Source organism: Microtus pennsylvanicus, chromosome 4 (genome assembly GCF_037038515.1).
Source record: "Microtus pennsylvanicus isolate mMicPen1 chromosome 4, mMicPen1.hap1, whole genome shotgun sequence".
Taxonomy (NCBI): Eukaryota; Metazoa; Chordata; class Mammalia; order Rodentia; family Cricetidae; genus Microtus; species Microtus pennsylvanicus.
The window spans coordinates 75,754,469-75,774,527 of record NC_134582.1 but is presented as its reverse complement, the minus strand read 5'-3'; the positions used below and the strand labels follow the sequence as shown (position 1 = coordinate 75,774,527).

General features: G+C 41.8%; 1 protein-coding gene across 1 annotated transcript in view; it reads right to left on the bottom strand.

Annotated features, from left to right (window-relative positions):
- The window catches only part of Kif27 (kinesin family member 27), a 66,556-nt gene that overhangs the window by 26,819 nt on the left and 19,678 nt on the right, over positions 1 to 20,059 (bottom strand). Inside the window, exons 5-10 of the mRNA XM_075969442.1 lie at positions 18,782 to 18,988; positions 15,776 to 15,945; positions 14,501 to 14,604; positions 9,888 to 10,043; positions 6,495 to 6,700; positions 2,071 to 2,268 (exon numbers count right to left, since the gene is read on the bottom strand). Coding sequence (XP_075825557.1) covers positions 2,071 to 2,268; positions 6,495 to 6,700; positions 9,888 to 10,043; positions 14,501 to 14,604; positions 15,776 to 15,945; positions 18,782 to 18,988 — 1,041 coding nt within the window. The remainder of the gene's footprint in view (positions 1 to 2,070; positions 2,269 to 6,494; positions 6,701 to 9,887; positions 10,044 to 14,500; positions 14,605 to 15,775; positions 15,946 to 18,781; positions 18,989 to 20,059) is intronic.

Genomic DNA, 20,059 nt, shown 5'->3' with positions numbered 1-20,059 from the left:
TAAATATAACTCCAGCAGCACAGACACTGAGAGAAACAATTAATAAATGGGACCTCCTAAAACTGAGAAGCTTCTGTAAAGCAAAGGACACGGTCAACAAGACAAAACGACAGCCTACAGAATGGGAAAAGATCTTCACTAACCCCACATCAGACAGAGGTCTGATCTCCAAAATATACAAAGAACTCAAGAAATTGGAACCAAAAGAACACATAATCCAATAAAAAAAAATGGAGTACAGACCTAAACAGAGAACTCTCAACAGAGGAATCTAAAATGGCTGAAAGACACTTAAGGAAATGTTTAACATCCTTAGTCATCAGAGAAATGCAAATCAAAATGACTCTGAGATTCCATCTTATACCTGTAAGAAAGACCAAGATCAAAAACACCTATGACAACTTATGCTGGAGAGGTTATGAATAAAAGGGAACACTTCTGCATTGCTGGTAGGAATGCAAGCTGGTACAAACTCTTTTGGATGTCAATGTGGTGATTTCTCAGAAAATTAGGAAACAACCTTCCTCAAGACCCAGTAATACCACTTTTGGGTATATATCCAAAGGATGATCAATCATGCCACAAGGACATATGCTCAACTATGTTCATAGCAGCTTTGTTTGTCATAGCCAAAACATGGAAACAACTAAATGCCCCTCAACCGAAGAATGGATAAAGAAAATGTGGTACATTTACACAATGGAGTATACACAGCAGGAAAATATCTTGAATTTTGCAGGAAAATGGATGGAGTTAGAAAACATTATTTTGAGTGAGGTAACCCAGACACAGAAAGACAATTATCACATGTACTCACTCATAGGTAGCTTTTAAAAATAAAGCAAAGAAAGCCAGCCTACAAACCACAATCCCAGAGAACTTAAACAACAATGCGGACACTAAGAGAGACTTACATAGAACTAATCTACATGGGAAGTAGAAAGTAGAAAAAGACAAAATCTCCTGAGTAAATTGGGAGCATGGGGACCTTGGGGGAGGGTTGAAGTGGGGAAAGGGAGGCAGGGAGGGGAGCAAAGAAAAATGTAGAGCTCAATAAATATCAATTAAAAAAACTTAAAAAAAAGATCAAATTGAACTCTAAAGGTTATATTAAGTAAACGGAAAGGGATAATAAAGACCCCTCCACCCCCAAAATTTTAGGATGGGCAAATACGTCGTAAGTTCCATAACTAGGTTCTGTGTTGGCTTTGAAATGGTCTGAAGGCAGATTACAACCCATGTTAAAATACATCTAATCTGGGATGCTGGCAATGGAGGAAGGTGGGTGCTGCAGGAACAGACGCCATTGTCTTTTGTTTCCTGAGTCTCTACAACCACTCTAGAAATAAGTCGTCACTTAAAAACATCCTAGGGCATTTCTAATTATGCTGCAACCTTGAGTTCTGTTTGCTGTTTCAACAGAACGGAGCCTGGCACACAGAGCTAGGAAGTATTTTTAGGATTGTCCACTTCTTTTCCAGAGTCCTGGAGCTAAGTCTGATGAAGGCAACTTTAGTTAAGAAGAAACAAACTCAGGGAGGTCTAATGCTTTTCTCCATGCACCTCGTGCAGGAGCAGAGAAAGCTGGCGGTGAACACAATGCCAGCCTGGCTCCAGATTGCAGGCTGGCCCATGTTCCTTTCCAGCTATCCACTCCATAGAACACCGGGTATGCAGACTGGCTCACTCGCACTCTGAAGGGGATGCTAGCACTCCAGCTGAACTCTCCCACCCAGCAGCAGGAACAGCGTACGGCAAAGCACTTTGGAAAATGAGCAGTCCTTTACAAATGGTGCCGTGTACAAAGTGACCTTTATAAGCTTACATTTTTGACATCCTTAAAGATCTGAGTTTTTATCATTGTAACTTGTGATGTCAAAACCTTCAAGGCAGTCCTCAGAGTTGATTAACAGGTTTTACTATGTGGCCGAGAGCTTTACAGGAAAGAGGACATCACTGAAACACAGGCAAGGCCAGAGACACTACACAGGGCAGCCGAATGAGCCTGGGCTTCAGCCCGAGCCTTTGCTATCTCATACAATGCTAAGCAGGAAGTATGGACAGTATTACTTTGATTTTTTGCTGGTCTCTCTTAATCTCTGCATCCAGGTGCTTCTTTTTCTCGCTCTCCTCATGAAGCCTTCTCTGCAGCTGCACTTTCTGGTATTTCAGGTGATCCACATTCTGCTCCAGCTCGCTGGCGCGCCTCTCATTCTGGATGGAAAGTGAGGCTAGCTTCTTACTATCTTGCTGCTTCTTCTGTAAGACCTGGGAACACATGGAATAATCCAGAATAAGAAAGCATATTTCTCTCATTTCCTCAGTGGTAAGGGTGGCCACTGTCTTGGATTTACATTTATTTTGGTCAGGCTCATCAATACATGCTTACTTTTCTACACTCCTTTTAAAAGCATTTGAGTTAGAATCTCTTACTTCTAACTCTGTAATTGAAGAAAACCCTGTACTTTCATCAGATATCCAAAGAAAGCTGAAACCTGTGTTGACAATCAGAGGAAACCACCTCTTTTGCTTTATGATGAGTCTAATTTAAAATATAGATGGCATGAAGTATTCTGTTTAGTATAGTCTGCAAACCTCTGCGGTATATTCAGTAAACTGTATCTCTCTCTCTCTTTCTCTCTTCCTCTCTCTCTCACACAACCCCCCTCTCTCACACACACACACCTCTCTCTCTCACACACACACCTCTCTCTCTCTAATACACATACACCTCTCTCTCTCACACAACCCCCCCCCTCTCACACACACACACCTCTCGCTCTCTCACACACACACACACACATCTCTCTCTCTCTAATACACACACACATCTCTCTCTCTCTAATACACACACACCTCTCTCTCTCTCTCTCTCTCTCTCTCTCACACACACACACACACATCTCTCTCTCTCTAATACACACACACCTCTCTCTCTCTCTCTCTCACACACACACACACACACATCTCTCTCTCTAATACACACACATCTCTCTCACACACACGTTTCTTTCTCTCTAATACACACACACCTCTCTCTCTCTCTCTAATACACACCTCTCTCTCTCTCTCTCTCTCTCTCTCTCTCACACACACACACACACACACACATCTCTCTCTCTCTCTCTAACACACACACGCACAGGGGCTCACACCCATATTCTCAGCACTGTAAAGCCTGAGGCAGGATGATCACATATGTGGTAAAAATTAGAACACAAAACTGAGTTTATAAATAAAATTATGCTACCCCAGACTCTATATCTACCTGTCCTGTCCTGTGACAAATTATTTGTGGCATGTTCATCAGATGTAGGGAGACATGCATGTCTTTTCTATAGCTCCTGGAGCTCTAAAACTTCCTGCTTTGTACACGACTACACAATATTCCACTCCTATTTTTCTGATTCAACTGTAGCCTGAATCATTCAATCTTTGAAGAAGTTGACTAGCACTGTCGTCTGCCCTGAAAGCCCACCACATCTATAGTTATCTGTTAGCAGCACTAAAACATGCTCATGGTTTCCACCGTTTATAGCAGTATTAAATGCCAGCATGCTACAAGGTAATCCCAGTCAAACAAACGACACATATAAGACTTGTATCATGGCACTGGGAGAAGCTCCGGGAATAGGGAATGGTGGCTATCTTAGCTTCAGAAGGCAAAAACAAAAAGATGACCACAAGTTCAAATCCAGCCTGTTCTACACAGAAAGTTCCAGGATACCCAAGAGACTATCTCACAAACAAACAAACAAACAAAATTATAAACGTCATTAATAAATTATACACGTCATAAGTAATTATTATCTTCATTATAGCAAAAGATTGTTAATATAAACAATTTGTTCTGATTTAAATATTCATGGAAACAGTACAACTTACAGCAGTGCTATTCCAAGTCAGTCTATGAACCAGCCTGGTCAGACTGCGGCTTGCACTGCAAAGCATGCTTTTAGGCTGAGGTAATATTATTTCCATGCAAGACATCTTGTTTATGTCAGACAGAAAAGAGTTCAGGTTGGGCTTGAACTTGCAATCCTCAGATCTCTGAATGTTGGAAGTATAGCAGTGTGCCATCTTACCAGCTCCTTAAAGACTTTTTCTTATATATAGTTCTTGAAATTAAAATATAATCACATCATTTCCTCCTTTCCCTTCCCTCCCTCACCTTCTCTGCATGCTCCCTGATCTCTCTCAAACTGATGGTCTCTACTTCTTTAATTGCTGTTTTGTGTGTGTGTGTGTGTGTGTGTGTGTGTGTGTGTGTGTGTATTCCTAAGTATATAAATGCAACTGCTCAGTCTGTATAATGTTACTTGTATGTATATGATGTTAGAGTTGGCCACCTGGTGTTGGACAGCCAATTGGGGGACCTTCCCTAGAAAAGACTATTTCTGCCATTCTTGGTCATGCAAGATTTCTTGATGAAGGAAGTTGTGCACTGACTGACTGTATTTCATTGCAAATCATGAACCAACACTGTGACACAGGTCCCACCAGCATACTGCAATCTTATGCTGGCTCTGTCACTTACTACGATAATAACAAAACTTAACAACGCTACCATTTTGAGTGTTTTTAATATACTACTAAATATTAGTGTGCAGCATAACAAACTTATTTAAAAAACAAGTAAGGCTGTCACTGTATTCCACATTTATTCCACAGAGGCTCAGAAGTACACCTGTATCAACATTATAGTATGAATGCAGAATATAGCTCTCTTTGAAAATATAACATTTTCACAACCTTAAAAATTAAGTTTTAAAATGGAAACAAACTGTTTTGTTGGAATAAAAACACTAATATTTCAATATTCTAAGATGCACACTACCGTACTGAAAACTAGTATTACATTCTGCAACTTGAGATGAGTCACTTAACTTTCTTTCTTTGTGAGTAATGGAAAAACCTCCACCGCCAAGGGCGGTGATTAAAGATACTTATTCCTTTTGGGCGTGCGCACAGCACGTTGAGGACGGTGAGCAGACGATTACTACAGCCTTGTCTTAACACCAGCCAGCACCACACCCCTCAGCTGTGGCTGCACTCATCAGAGCACAGGACCTTCTAAAGGGCACATCTGTTTCAGCCCTCCTTAAACAGATGTGCTTCTCTGAGGTCAAGTTGCTCCTTTTTTTTTCCTTTTCAGTACCATGAGTAAAAAAGACTATACAGCAGAAAACAGGAAAAGCAAAATAAGTTCCATCTATTCAGAGTTTTATTAGGTTTTTTGTTTTGTTTTTTTTTTTTTGAGTGGAACTGTCATTTTTATTTTCAACAAGATAAATGCCCGCTGCCACCCTCTGGTATGTCAGGATTTACCACTGTTGAGATACAGAGGTGAGCAGACCAAAGGAGCCCTTCCTTCTGAAGTCTCTAGTACTACCTTAAACATCCTAGTAATAGAGCTCTGACTAGGCCAATTATAAGTCAACTCTATCTACAAATGCGGACAATATAAATATGTTTCTACAATATGGAAACAGTAGATTTAAAAAAAACAACCTAGATATGCTAACATACCCCTTTAATCCAAGCACTCAAGAGGCTGAGGCAGGACAATGGTGTGGAAGCCAGTCTTGGCTACATACTAAAATCCTGCCTCAAAAACACAAAGCAAACAAACTACATAAAAAAAGAACTGGAAGAGGCATTCTAGAATCTTCAAAGTTCTTGGAAATGGCTCCCTTGCATGAAAACCTTTCTGTACAGAATATTCTTCCTGAATAAGGTGTGTGTGTTCCCTCCGAACTGAACTCACCAAGCAACACCCTAACCCCGGAAAAGCAGCTTTAACGCTTCCTAAAGTTGTAGCCAAATCCAAAGGTCTTGGAAATGAAGCCTGAGTTGCAGCACTCAAGGCTACTTTTAAAGCAATCGGTTCTGGTCCTAAAGACCGTCTACAAAGTGTCATACTGGTACCTCCCCTTTACATGCAGCCCTCAACTGTTAAAATTCTGTCCTTCAGAAGAGAATACAACTTCTGCTACCTTGATGTCGTACTATAAATAATTTTATGCCAATATTTAATGTTTACAGAATAAAAAAATAGACTATCCAGACTGCAAATAAATAAAGTAATGGGCACACTAGGCAAAAGGAAATGTCATACAGCTCTGAGGACTTAAAACTAAAAACTGGATCCCATTTCTCTCAACACAGGAATCTCCTAAGACGAGACTTGTTTTCTTTCTGTGCTGCTGGAGATCAAAATCAGGGTCTCCCACATACTAAGTAAGGACTCTACCCCTGAGCTTCACCCTCAGCCCAGTAGAAATCAAGAGTTAAGAAAGGAAGGCTTGGCTAGCCATGGTGGTGCATGCCTTTAATCCTAGCACTCAGAAAAACAGGTAAACAGATCTCTGAGTTTGAGGCCAGCCTGGTCCACATAGTGAGTCCCAGGACAGCCAAGGCTAACATGAGACTGTTTCAAACCACAAAACCAAGCAAACCCAAGGAAGGATGGCCGTATGAGGTCAGCCACTCACCTGAACTCTCAGCTTGGCAGCGTCCATCTTCTTACGGAACTCTTTCTGCAGTTTTACCTTCAAAGCAGCATCAGAAAGGTCTTTGCTCTCCAGCTCCTGCAGCTGCTTTCGGGTTTCAGTGAGCTCCACTCTCGCTTGCTCAGCTTCGTGTTCCAGTTTTGTTACCTTCAAAGAATACTGTCTGCTCACAGACTTGGCATTGTTACCTTCACCGAGACACAGGAAGAAGAGTGATTACAAACCACAGCTCCAGCCCTCTACTCTAAAACGACACGCAGTTACATTCAACACCCAGCTTGAGCTCCAAGCCCTCTTCAGAACTGTCCCCATCCGGTTCTAGCTGATCTCTTCACTAGTTTATCCTTTGTGTTTTAATGTTATAATGTTTAATGAGATCAATTTTTTATGTATGAACAAACGTGTGTATTTGTATATGTAGATGTCCATGTGTGCGGTACCCACTGGGGCCAGAAGAGGCTGTCCAGTGGTCTGCAGCTGGAGTGGGGAATGGTTTATGAGCCGCCCCATGTGAGTGCTGGGAAGCAAACTCAGGGCTCTTCAGCCTCAGCAAGTTGTTTCTATCTTCCAAATTTGCAGCTGAGGTTTGCTAGTGCAGAGCTTTATCTAAGAGATGAGAAGACCAGAGAAGTGGCTCAGCAGTTAGAGAGACTGGCTACTCTTCCTGAAGACCTGAGTTTATTTCCTAGCACCCACATAGTACCCAAGCTCCAGTTCCAGGGAATCCAATGTCCTCTTCTGGCCTCTGTGGGTACCAGGCACACATGTGGTACACACATGCACGCTGGTGAAATATCCACACACATTAAAAGAATAAAAGCTCCTAGGAGGGGCTTTTCTTCTTAGTTAGAATACTTTAGCTTTTTACTATCCACGATGTCTTCTTAAGTTAAAAACAATATGAAATACTTTCTGCTAATTTAAACAACAGTTAGGCTTTTTTTTTTCCTTCGAGGCAGGGTTTCTCTGCGAAACAGCCATGGCTGTCCCGGAACTTGTCTTGTAGACCAGGCTGGACTTGAACTCACTGTGATCTGCATACCTCTGCCTCTTAAGTGCTAATATTAAAGGCACATGCCACCACTGCCAGGCGAAATATTTTTCTTAAGAAACTTTATTATGCCAGGTGGGATGGCAAATGCCTTCAATCTCAGCATTTGGGAGGCAGAGGCAGGTGGATCCCTATAAGTTTGAGGCCAGCCTGGTCTGCAGAGTAAGTTCCAGTACAGCCAGGAACCTGTCTCCAGAAAAATGGAAACTTTATTATGAAATATTTTAACACATTAAAAATAAAGGACTAATAGATGGTATCCCGTTGCTTAGATTTAAGAGATAAGTATTGGTAGCAGCTATTTCAGTAAAGCCTATTTTCACTTCAGTTTGCCTCAATATGGATCCCAAATACTATTTTGTTGTTGTTTTGAGACAAGGTCTCACTATGTAGCCCTGGGTGGCTTAGATCTTGCTATATAGTCCTGGTTGGTCTCAAACTCACAAAGACCAACCTGTCTCTGCCTCCTGAGTGCCAGGATTAAAGGTGTGCGCCACCACAGCTGGATCCCAGATATTACATCATTCCATTTATATTCCCTGAAAACTACCTGTGTCAAGTGCAGACAAAACCACAAAGTCTCTATCCCAGCACAGCATGAGTGCCCGCTGCTTCAGACCCGCACTTCCAGCTTTACTATGTCTTTTTAATTGGTTTATTTTAATCAGGACCTACATAAGGTTCACAATACAGCTGACTGTTATATCTATTAGGAAACCTTTAATCTACGGCAAGCAAGACAGCTCAGTAGGTAAAGACGCTTGCTGCCAAGCCTGTGAAACTGAGTTCAATCCTGGGAACCCATGACAGAAGAATAGACTCTGTATCGATGCTGTGGCATGTACGTACAGACACACAACAGATAAATTAATTTAATTTTTAAAAGTATCCTTTAATACAGAGCTAACACACAGCTCTTCACCCCACTCCCACACAAGGAAACATTTTCTTCAGTTCCCTTAAATGAGACCAGAGTCATTTTGCATAGGAATTAGAAATAAAAGATGGTGTCTCTTTCATCTTTTTTTTTTTCCATTTTTTTTTATTTATTTATTTATTTATTTATTAAGGATTTCTGCCTCCTCCCCGCAACCGCCTCCCATTTCCCTCCCCCTCCCCCGATCAAGTCACCCTCCCTAATCTGCTCGAAGAGCAATCAGGGTTCCCTGACCTGTGGGAAGCCCAAGGACTGCCCACCTCTATCCAGGTCTCCTAAGGTGAGTATCCAAACTGCCTAGCTTCAATTCTTCACTGAAGTTCAAATTTGTCAGGTTTGACCATTTAGACTACTGGGAAGAAAAAGACCAAAGAGCCCGAGTTGCCCTTAAGGCAAACCTAACCTGCCTTACGATGTGTGTCCACCCCAACCTGACAAAAGTCAGACACAGGACAAGAGATAAAAGCTTGGCTCATCAAAGAAAATAACTCTTAAGACCAAATCTTTACACTTTGAGAGAAATAAAATTACAAAATATCCAAAGTACAATATTTAATGTTACCAATAAACTATAAGGCTGGGGATACAGCCCACTGGGAGAGTGCTTGTGTGCTGTGCTCAAAGTCCTACTTTCAATCTCCAATATAGAAAAAAATTAAAGTGAACTATTTAAGTCAATGGTGACTAATAGTTAAAAATCATTATTGAAAAAAAATAACTGGGCAGTGATGGCACAGCCTTTAATCCCAACACTCCGGAGGCAGAAGCAAGCAGATTTCTGTGAGTTCAAGGCCAATCTGGTCTACAGAGTTCCAGGACAGTCTCCAAACAACACAGAGAAACTCTGTCTTGAAAAACCAAAAAGAAAGAAAGGAAGGGAGGGAGGGAGGGAGGGAGGGAGACAATTATTGTTAGGGCACAACTTACTGAACAGCACATGCAAACACCTAAGCTGACTTTGCTTTGGTTTTGTTATTACTGTTGTTGTAGTTCAGAGTGATGTCACTCTGTAGCCCAGACTGGCCTGGAATTCACTAGCTGGTCCAGATTGTCCTCGAACTCACAGAAATCATCCTTCTCATCCTCTAAAGTGCTAGGATTATAGAGGTGAGGTTCAGCTAGGTCCTGGGCTTAATCCTATGCTCTACAGGAAGAAAAGAAAGCTGAGATAAATATATTCCTTTTAGATCCACATACTAAATGTCATAATTCATCTACATAGAGCTAACACTGTTGAGAGCAATTCCAAGGCAAGTCCTGGCCTCACAAACTTGTGCACATGCTGGCGAGACACACCCAAGTACAGGGGCGGTTGTGAGCTTCATGCCACCACATCAGGGCAACCTCAGGTACTTTTCTTTCTCACACAAGCACAAGACACCATTACCTGTTTTTATTAACTCTTTGATCAGATCTTCTTTCATTCTGATGTTAATTGTAAGTTCTCTCATTTTTTGTTTCGCTTTATTAAGTATGAGTTCTGAAGTCCTTAATTTTTGCATATTTAACTCTTGACTGTCCTGTAGACATTCCATCTTCAAATCTTTAAAATCAAAGACACAAAAAAATCCCTGTGTTTAAAATATTTTAACTGAAGTAGAATTTTAAAACAAAAACAGAACAAAAGCAATTTAGAGTGTCTTAGTTACTTTTCTATTGCTGTAAAAAAAATCATGACCAAGGTAAATTATATAAGATAGCATTTATTTGGCTTACAGTTTCAGGGGTTAGAGTCCATGATGGCAGAGCAAAGACATGATGGCAGGAACAGCTGAGAGCTCACATTCTGACCCACAATGATAAAGCAGAGAGAGCACACTGGGAATGATGTGAGTCTTTTGAAACCTCAAAACCTGGCCCCAATAACACATCTCCTCCATCAGGGTCATACCTCCTAATCCTTCCCAGAGAGTTCCACCAACTGGAGACAAAGTGGTCAAATAAGCTTGGGGGGGCTATTCTCATATTCTCTATAATCTCAAAGAGGTAGCAGAAGGGCAAACAAGAAGAGAATGAAGACAGGAACAATGTACAGCAATTGAGATCTAAGCTTCTGTCTTACAGGAAGTTTTTAATTTAAAATATATACCCTTACACACACACACACACACACACACACACACACACACACACACACACGCATATATTTTTATCATGTCCCATAAGGTTGGAAGAATAGTTTTTATTCCCTTTAACTAAAGTCACTTGAGTTAGAGATGAGATCTCCAGGTGAAAAGTGAGTGTTTCCCTATGAACCTCTATTTTGTTGTAAGCAGAGAACGTAGTCTTTAGCTTACTCTGTTGTGGAATAATCTTTTGTACACTGTGAAGATTTGTCACTTGGATTGGTTTAATAAAAAGCTGAACAGCTGATAACTTTGGTCATTCAATGAGTCACAGATGTTCAACATCATTAAGGGGTTGGTATAAGTTGTTATTGGTCATAGTCAGGAAAAACTAGACAAAGGAGTTAGATTCAAGATCTCTTTCTGAAGGAACAAAAGGGGATATAGTATAAAATGATGAGACTGAAGGGTAGACTGTTGAGTCTACTTTTCAAAAGCCACCAGTCTCAAATATTTTACACTGGTATGGACTTTTGTATATTGATACAAATTTAAGGTTACTTTGTTATACTGCATATATGTTTCTACTCTTGTTTAACGTATTTTACCTATGCAGGTAATTTTAAAAGGTTACGTAAAGTTTTAGTCGTTAAAAGCTATTTAGGGTAATAAATACAGGTTAATAGTCTTCTATAACTATCAAACTTATAGCCATGTTAGGTATGTCTTCAAGGTCATACAGAGATATATTTTAGATAGGTGACCTTCAAATACTTCAAAGAGCTACAGAATATGACAATGAGACATGTCTCTTCCTGGTGGCATCAATCTACTTCAAAAAAAGGTGATGGGGGGCTGGAGAGATGGCTCAGAGGTTAAGAGCATTGCCTGCTCTTCTAAAGGTCCTGAGTTCAATTCCCAGCAACCACATGGTGGCTCACAACCATCTGTAATGGGGTCTGGTGCACTCTTCTGGCCTGCAGGCATAAACACAGACAGAATATTGTATACATAATAAATAAATATTTTTTTAAAAAAAGGTGATAGGCATCGAAGAACCTCCATATGGAGTTTACTTTTTTATGATAAAAGCTAGACATTTAGGCAAAGAAAAGTGCTCTTGCCTCAACTGCTGACAGTATACTCTCCAAACTGGACCAGTAGAACACAAAGAAAAGTGACTGTCAAACTTTGCCAAGACAGAGTAGGACACTCCTTTAAAAATTTCTGCTCCACAGAGAAGTCTGTCAGATATTCTAGGTCTGTAGGCCAAAGATGGATACTCCAACATTATAGAGGAACCTTGAGTGTCTGTCCAGGCAGCCATCTGTTTCTGTCATTTGTTTAAGTTTTGGAAGTCGCTTGCTGCTGTACTTCCTGTTTACTCAAGTAATATTTTATCCTTGGGTTTCTTGTTTGTTTATTTTGAGACAGAGTTTTTCTGTGTATCTCAGGCTGTCCTAGAACTCACTCTGTAGACCAGGCTAGCCTCAACTGCATAGAGATTCACCTGCCTCTGCCTCCTTGAATGCTGGAATTAAAGACGTGTGCCACCACCATCTGGCCTCTTTCTTGGGTTTTTGTAAGGAGTTGAAATTTTGGTACTTATAGTTGCAGCTTTCCTTAGTTATGACAAAAATGTTAATTTATGTACAGAGCTGCTTTAGACTCATCAAGATACAATAAATAATTGAGTATTTTCTCCAAATATTCCAAATACAATGGACATTATAAATGTAATTCTTACCTAATAATTGTTCTTACTGTTTACAGTTTTTATGTTAGAGTTAAAACCTTTCTTTTTTATCTAGACAATAGGGGAAAATGTTGCTGAATAATCTTTTTATATACTGTGAAGATTTGTCACTCAGATTGGTTTAATAAAAAGCTGAGTGGTCAAGAGCTAGGCAGGACTTTCAGGGCAGAGAGGACCCTGGGAAGAAGAAGGGGAGAGATGCAGAGAGTCTCCAGCCAGAGACGGAGAAAGTGGGAAAGCAGCACGGGCAGTACAGGGTAAAGGTGATAAAGCCACAAGGCAGAAAGTAAATTAATAGAAATGGGTTAGTTTAAGTTATAAGAGCTAGTTACAAACAAGCCTAAGCTACTGGCTCAGCTTTCATAATCAATAATAAACCTCCATGTCATGACTTGGGAGCTGGCAGAAGGGACAGAAAATTACAATGCTCTTCAAGAGTATGCTCCAGTACAATAAGTCAGTGTCCTGAGCAGAACACAAAGCTGTTTTTGTTCAGGTTACTTCATATTCATAAACAGCCTTTCAAGAAAGGAACTAGGCATACACTCATGTACATTCTACCCAAGTTTCTTTTGTGGCTGCAGACTGAAAGTAACAAATGACTCAAGGATGGGTACTTGACTAGCACATATCTTATCTTTATTATTTCTTAGTTTTATTCATATCTAATTTTGGTAGGAATTATAAGCATAGGCTCTTTAAAAGATGTCATTTCATAATTTGACATTTTTCATGTTAAATTCTCTATAATCTTACTTTTGTGTATTAACCCACTTATAGTTCATAAAGAGGTAAATTAAAATAGCTTAGCTGGAGAATGGCTCAGAAGTCAAGAGCACATGCTGCTCCTGCAGAGGACCTGGGTTCGGTTCCCGGCATCCGCCCTGGGTAGCTCATGCTGTAACTTCAGCTGCAGAGGATCCGACACTCTGACCTCTACAGGTATTTGTGCTTATGTGTGCATGCCCACACACAGACACGCGTGGCTTTAAATCCTGTGTGCTTATGTGTGCATGCCCACACACAGACACACGTGGCTTTAAATCCTAATAGAACTTTTGCTACATAATTTCTCATTTTTAAAACTTTAATTAAAATATAATTACATATTCCCCCTTCCCCTTCCTTCCTTTAATCCCTTCAATGCCTGTGTCACTGCCTCTCAAATTCAGTTTCTTTTTCTTTGATTATTACTGTTTTTATATATACACACACAGGGCATAACTGATTCTATTTTATTTTGTTTTGTTTTGTTTTGTTTTTTTTCGAGACAGGGTTTCTCTGTGGTTTTGGAGCCTGTCCTGGAACTAGCTCTTGTAGACCAGGCTGGTCTCGAACTCACAGAGATCCGCCTGCCTCTGCCTCCCAAGTGCTGGGATTAAAGGCATGCGCCACCACCGCCCGGCCATAACTGATTTTTAAATGTATAAAATTCCATCACTTTTTTCTAAAGCATTGCTGCAGCACTAATTAGGCTTCATGGTGGATCACTAGCAGGATGCCAAGTGGACAGACTCCTAGCAGATTGCCTACAGTGACTTCAGGGTAGTCAGCAGTACAACGCAGATCAGAGCAAGTCCAGACTTAAACTTCTGTTCTGAAGAGCCAGAAGTGGTTGGTAGAAACCTTTTTTGTTTTTGAGATGGGGCTCATTAAGTAATCCAGGGTTACTTCAAACTCTGAATCTTCCTGCCTCAGAGGACTAAGTGCTGAGACTTCAGGTGCACCAGTACACCCATGTTTTAAAAAAATTAAGGAGAGCCAGGTGTGGTGGCACACACCTTTAATCCCAGTACTTGGAAGCAGAGGCCTCTAAGTTCGAGGCCAGCCTGGTCTACAGACTGAGTGCCAAGACAGCCAGAGTTAGAGAAAGCCTGTCTCGAAAAACCAAACCTAACAGGTGGATCTCTGTAGGTTCGAGACCAGCCTGGTCTACAAGAGCTAGTTCCAGGACAGGCTCCAAAACCACAGAGAAACCCTGTCTCGAAAAAAAAACAAAAACAAAAAACCAAACCTAAGAAATTATTAAGGAATAAATATCTTGAAAAGACAAAGGACGACTGAGAATATGGAATTAACAGGAAGTTCTGCTACTCGCCGGCTCTGAGTGCACGGAAATTCTAAAGGACCGTGTTAAAATCCGCCACCACACCTGTGCAGTCTGGGAAGGACACTTACCTCCATTTCCCAGATAGGACTTCTGTGTTTCATCCCGATTCTCACTTAACTCAACAAGAGAGCAAGCAGAGCCTGGCTTTTTGACCCATGAATGACTTCTAGATCTGAAAAAGAACGTTTATAAAAGATTATGGGGCTGGAGAGATGGCTCAGAGGTTAAGAGCATGGCCTGCTCTTCCAAAAGTCCCGAGTTCAATTCCCAGCAACCACATGGTGGCTCACAACCATCTGTAATGGAGTCTGGCGCCCTCTTCTGGCCTACAGGCATACATACAGACAGAATATTGTAAACATAATAAATAAATATTTAAAAAAAGATTATAATTAAAGGCAACTTCCTGGATAGCATAACCTAGGCTTTCAACATAGTTCCTCCAAAAGGTAACTGTACTAAACAAGCAGACTTTACCAATATTCTTTCAAATAGAGAGATCACCTCCATCTTGGATGCAATGTTTGCAGCCATTGTAGCAGAATACAGAAAGTAAAAAAGAAAAATTTCAGGCTGGAGAGATGGCTCAGCGGTTAAGAGAATTGCCTGCTCTTCCAAAGGTCCTAAGTTCAATTCCCAGCAATCACATGGTGGCTCACAACCATCTGTAATGAGGTCTGGTGCCCTCTTCTGGCCTTCAGGCATACACACAGACAGAATATTGTATACATAATAAATAAATATTTTTTAAAAATCGTTTCATTTTTTAAAAAAAAGTTTCTGGATGCCTAAGTCTAGTGGTTCAAAGGTTGAGAGCCCTTGTTGCTTTTGTGGAGGACCCAGCTTGAATCCCAGCACCCACACAGCTGCTAGTACCCATCTATAATTCCAGTCCAAGGGAATCTGAAGCCCTCTTCTGGCCTCCTCGGGCACCAGGCAGGTGGTACACAGACATACATGGAGGCAAAACACTAACGCACATAACACAATAAAGTAAATATGTTTTTAAAAATAAAAACTGGCCTGTTCAAACACTATTTCTTTTTTTTTATTTTTTTAGCATTTTTTTTTTTTTTGGTTTTTCGAGACAGGGTTTCTCTGTGGTTTTGGAGCCTGTCCTGGAACTAGCTCTTATAGACCAGGCTGGTCTCGAACTCACAGAGATCTGCCTGCCTCTGCCTCCCAAGTGCTGGGATTAAAGGCGTGCGCCACCACCGCCCGCAAACACTATTTCTTAGACAGTTGATTTAGCAGAGACTCCCCACTGCTTTATAAATGGAGGAGACAGCACAGTGAGTCAAACACCAACAGCTACAGCAATGGCTGCTGATGGGGTAACATACCTCACTCTAGGCTTCTCGGGGCCCTCCGACTCCTCTCCATCACTGTTGTCAGAAAACTGGCAGTGGATGACTTCGTCTTGATCTTCTAAGTGGCCCACGAGCATCTGGCTTCGTGTCCGGAACCCGGCAAACACTTGATCCAGAGAGCATATAGGAGGATTGGAACAGACCTGGCAAGTGACCCCACCCAACAACAAAAGAGGTGATTGTTTAAGCCAACTCTTATCCTAGGACTCACAGTGTTTTAAGGGGATCTAGGTAAGAACTGGTGAGGGGCCAGTCACTGAAAATACACTCTGTGCAAACATCCAAACAAATTCCACAGTACTGTTATGTGTCACAGACTCAGCTTCCTTTCAGACCCTAGACAGCTCTTTCTCTCCTGTTTTCAGTGATGGTTTTACGGAGAATAGTATTCAAAAACAAAGCTGGAGCAGCATGATAGTATCCCACTGTCTGGCACAGTTCATGCTCCCCAGCAAAAGTGTTTATAACTCAAGTGTCCCCAGTTCAGAGCTTCTGTGGACGTGTGGGGCTGCTCAGGGATACACAGCTCCTTGCACCCCAATTCCAGCACAGGGCAAACCTCATATCCATGAACTCCCCTGCTGTGATAGCATTCCAACCCTGGAAACCAGCGCACGTTTGTGATCCTTGATATATGCAGAGGAGAGAAACCACTGCAGTGCTGCTCCAAATGACACAGTTAATGGACATCACACAACAAACCCTATGGGCCAGCTAGGAACATTCAACATTATAATATATTTCTACTGTAAACATATTTTAAGTGCTCAAAAATGATCCTGAAAACAATGGTGGAGTAGAAACTGCTTTTATACTTTGTTCTAGATTCTGTTTCCAAATGCTTCCTTATACATTACCTCTCAATAATTAAACAGCAGGGTGACTTCTCAAAAAGAAAGTAAACAATGAAGTCCTAAGGAGACACTCAGTGTGTTCGTGTGAATCACTGTACACTATTATAACTGTAATGCATACAGGATGTGCGTACACCAGGTAGCGAGGCGCTCCTGGCAGATGAAGATGCTGGGAAAGAGAGAGTCACTTTCCTGAGGAATGTGGCCACCGATAGGCTCCACATACCCAGTGGATGACTCCATATCCATGCACATATGGGCGGCACTAACTGGACTCAGTGGATCAAATAAGTGAATAATTAGAAAAGGAGGACATGCAGTTGGGAAGGAGACGTGACAGGGGTCCTGTGGGGAGCTGAAGAGGGAGAGAAGGGTGGATATTATTATATTCATGTATGATAATTTCAAATAATAAATGAAGATTTAAAAATTCAATTAGCTAACAGTAGAGCCCTCGTGTGCCTTCTTCCCAAAGTGTGTACTTGGCGCCAGGCCTCTTGCATCTGACTTTTGTGTTCCTGTGGTTGGTCCCCTAGGGGGACTATCAACAATGAGGTGGGCAGAGAGTAAAGTTTTCTAAGTGGCCTCTCTCTTTTGAGGACTGAGGCACAAGAGAGAAGGCACCTGGCCCTTCCCTACAGTTCTGTTTCCGACCACAGAGGCAATAATGCTTTCCTATCGCACGCTCCCAAGGCCATGATATTCTGCTCACAACGGGCCTGGAAACAGGAAGCCAAGCAATCAACGACGATTTAACCCTGGAGTCTGAAACCTAAAGAAAGCTTTCCTCTCTTCAGCTGCTTTTCTTAGCTGTGTGTCCACAGCGGTGCAGAAACCTAACATTCTTTTATAACGGTCAATGGAAATTAGCCACAAATCCAACCATAAAGAAAATCTCAGCAGCTTCCCAAAGCAAAATGGAAATTAGTAATTACAACGCCTGAACCTGCAAAGCTACAGGGAAGGATCTTCTTTGTCTTACTGACCCTGCAAAGCTACAGGGAGGGATCTTCTTTGTCTTACTGACCCTGGAGCACCAAGCCTGGGACTAACAGGCCCTGTGGACACAGAGTGAGGATACAGTAGGGCAGTGCTGTGCTGGGCCCTGTCACCCGAGCCTGGGACAGAGCAGATCCACGGGTGTACGGTGAGGACACAGTGCGGCAGTGCCATCGGGGCCACACTCTAATAAGCTCTGTACCCTCTCCTGAGGTCCCCATACTTACTCTAAGGAGCTTGAGATCCTAAGGGCTTAGTTACACCTACACCTGCCTGACAAAGTCCATCCCTATGTACATCTTATAGTTTCACCTATTTCTCATCCTACTGACTGACTTACTATACAGATCTCAAACAAATTATTCCCACCCATAAAATTAGTAGTAAAAACAAAAACTCAAATAATTACGTTTTCTTCACAGTAAATTCTTGGATGCTTTATTCACGATAAAGCCACACTGGGGCTGGAGAGATTGCTCAGTGGTTAAGGGCACTGGGCTGCTCTTGCAGAGGACCCGGATTTGGCTCCCAGCACCCACACAGCAGCTCACAACCAGCTCAACAACTCTGGTCCCAGGGGATCTGACACCCTCTTGCAGCCCACGCAGCACCAGGCAAGCATAGCGGGCAGAACCCATACACATAAAATAAAAAATTTAAAAAGACAATTCAATGTAGACGTATATTTGCTACCCACATCTTTACAAACATTAACACTAAGTTTCATGTGACGTTTCTGCAATCCAGACTGTCAACTTGATAACGTTGAATGACACAAAAGTTAAAAACAAAGACAAATTAGATAAAACAAGCAAGCAAACAAATGAACATGCAAAACCACTGAAACTACCCTCATTTCACCCTGAGAGGTTACAGGGACAGTATCGTGACACTATCAAACTTAGCCATGTCTGAAAACACATGTCTGTAAATGCGTAGCAGGTACGGCTGCCGCCGTCACTCAGCACCCTAACTTACACAGGTGTGCTCTTGTTTACTGATCTCTAATCTTAGCAGCGCTTAAGAGGAAAATTACATAGAGAAGTGTCCATGAAACCAAAGGCAGAGAAATCCTCCTGAGACTACAAACACTCAGAGAGTCTAAATAACCTGACACGTGACTCACCTGCTTGGAGTCCTGCCGTGAAGGGCTGTAAACACGGTGTCCCCAGTAATTACCAAAGGGGACGGTGTGAGGTCTCTTTTCAGAGATCCTGGCATCAGGTCCATCGCCACAATTTTCTTTAACTGAAGACGTCATTGACAGGTTAAACTTTGCTAGTTCTTCACCCAGCTGATCCAGAAGAAGTTGCTGTTCTATTATCTTTTCTTTCTTTGGAGAAGAGATCATTGAGAAGCAGAGAACTTCAGTATATGTGTAATCATGAATAAGAGCTAAGTTACACTGGCCCAAGCCACAACTGCCTAAATGGCACCTCACCACTTCCCTCTGGGACCCATCAGTAACTAGTACTGTTCTAAGAGCCAAGGATCTTTTCTTCTTCAAACCAGGCAAGGACCCTATCATCGAGCTGTATCCCCATCCACAGAAATTACTGAATACTATGCAGAAATAGGTGAAAATGAAAATACTACAGTATAATAATGTTCCATTAACTATGATTGGATAATTTGACCCTGTGATTCTAAGCGTTCTACTTAATTGGGTATTTTTATAAAAGTCTGAACTTTCTGGCTGAAATACAAGATGTACCAGACAAAGCCGAGAAGCACAAGTTTTTTTTTTTTTTAAAGCACAGAAGATTACAGCAAAGGAGACAGAAAATGGTGGATTGGGCAAAGTGAAACTTTATCTGACAAAGGAAGTCCAACACCTAGAGACAGGAGACAGTGACCCGACAGTCCTGGGCGAGAGAGGATTTGAAACTCCAAGGCAGAATAGACAGGATGTGTGTCTGGTCTGAGGACAGTCTGGGTTTGGAGCATGGTCAGTGCAGAAAGTTCTAACTTCAATATTTGTCTCCCAAGCACAGAAAGTGCACCATGGTGCCACCTGCCTTTAGACTCTGTGCTCTGCAGGTAGAGGCAGCTGGCTATCTGTGAATCTGAGGACAGCCTGATCTACAGAGGACATTTCAGGTCAGCCATAGCTGCATGAGACCCTATCCTAAAAGCAAAAACAACAACAAAAAACGTAAACAACAACTTATCAGACAAGGCTGGAGAGGCGGCTCAGTGACAGAACTTTCCTAGAACCTACAAAGCCTGGATTCACTCCCAGTGCCATAGCTCACACCTATGACCCCAACATATGGGAAGTGGAAGCACAAGTTCAGAGTCATCCTTGACTATGTAATGAGTGTGAGACCCAGTCTCGAACAACTGAAGCAACGGCCTGCTAGGTGTGGTGGAGCCTGTGGTCTGAAAAAAAAGGAAGCACCAG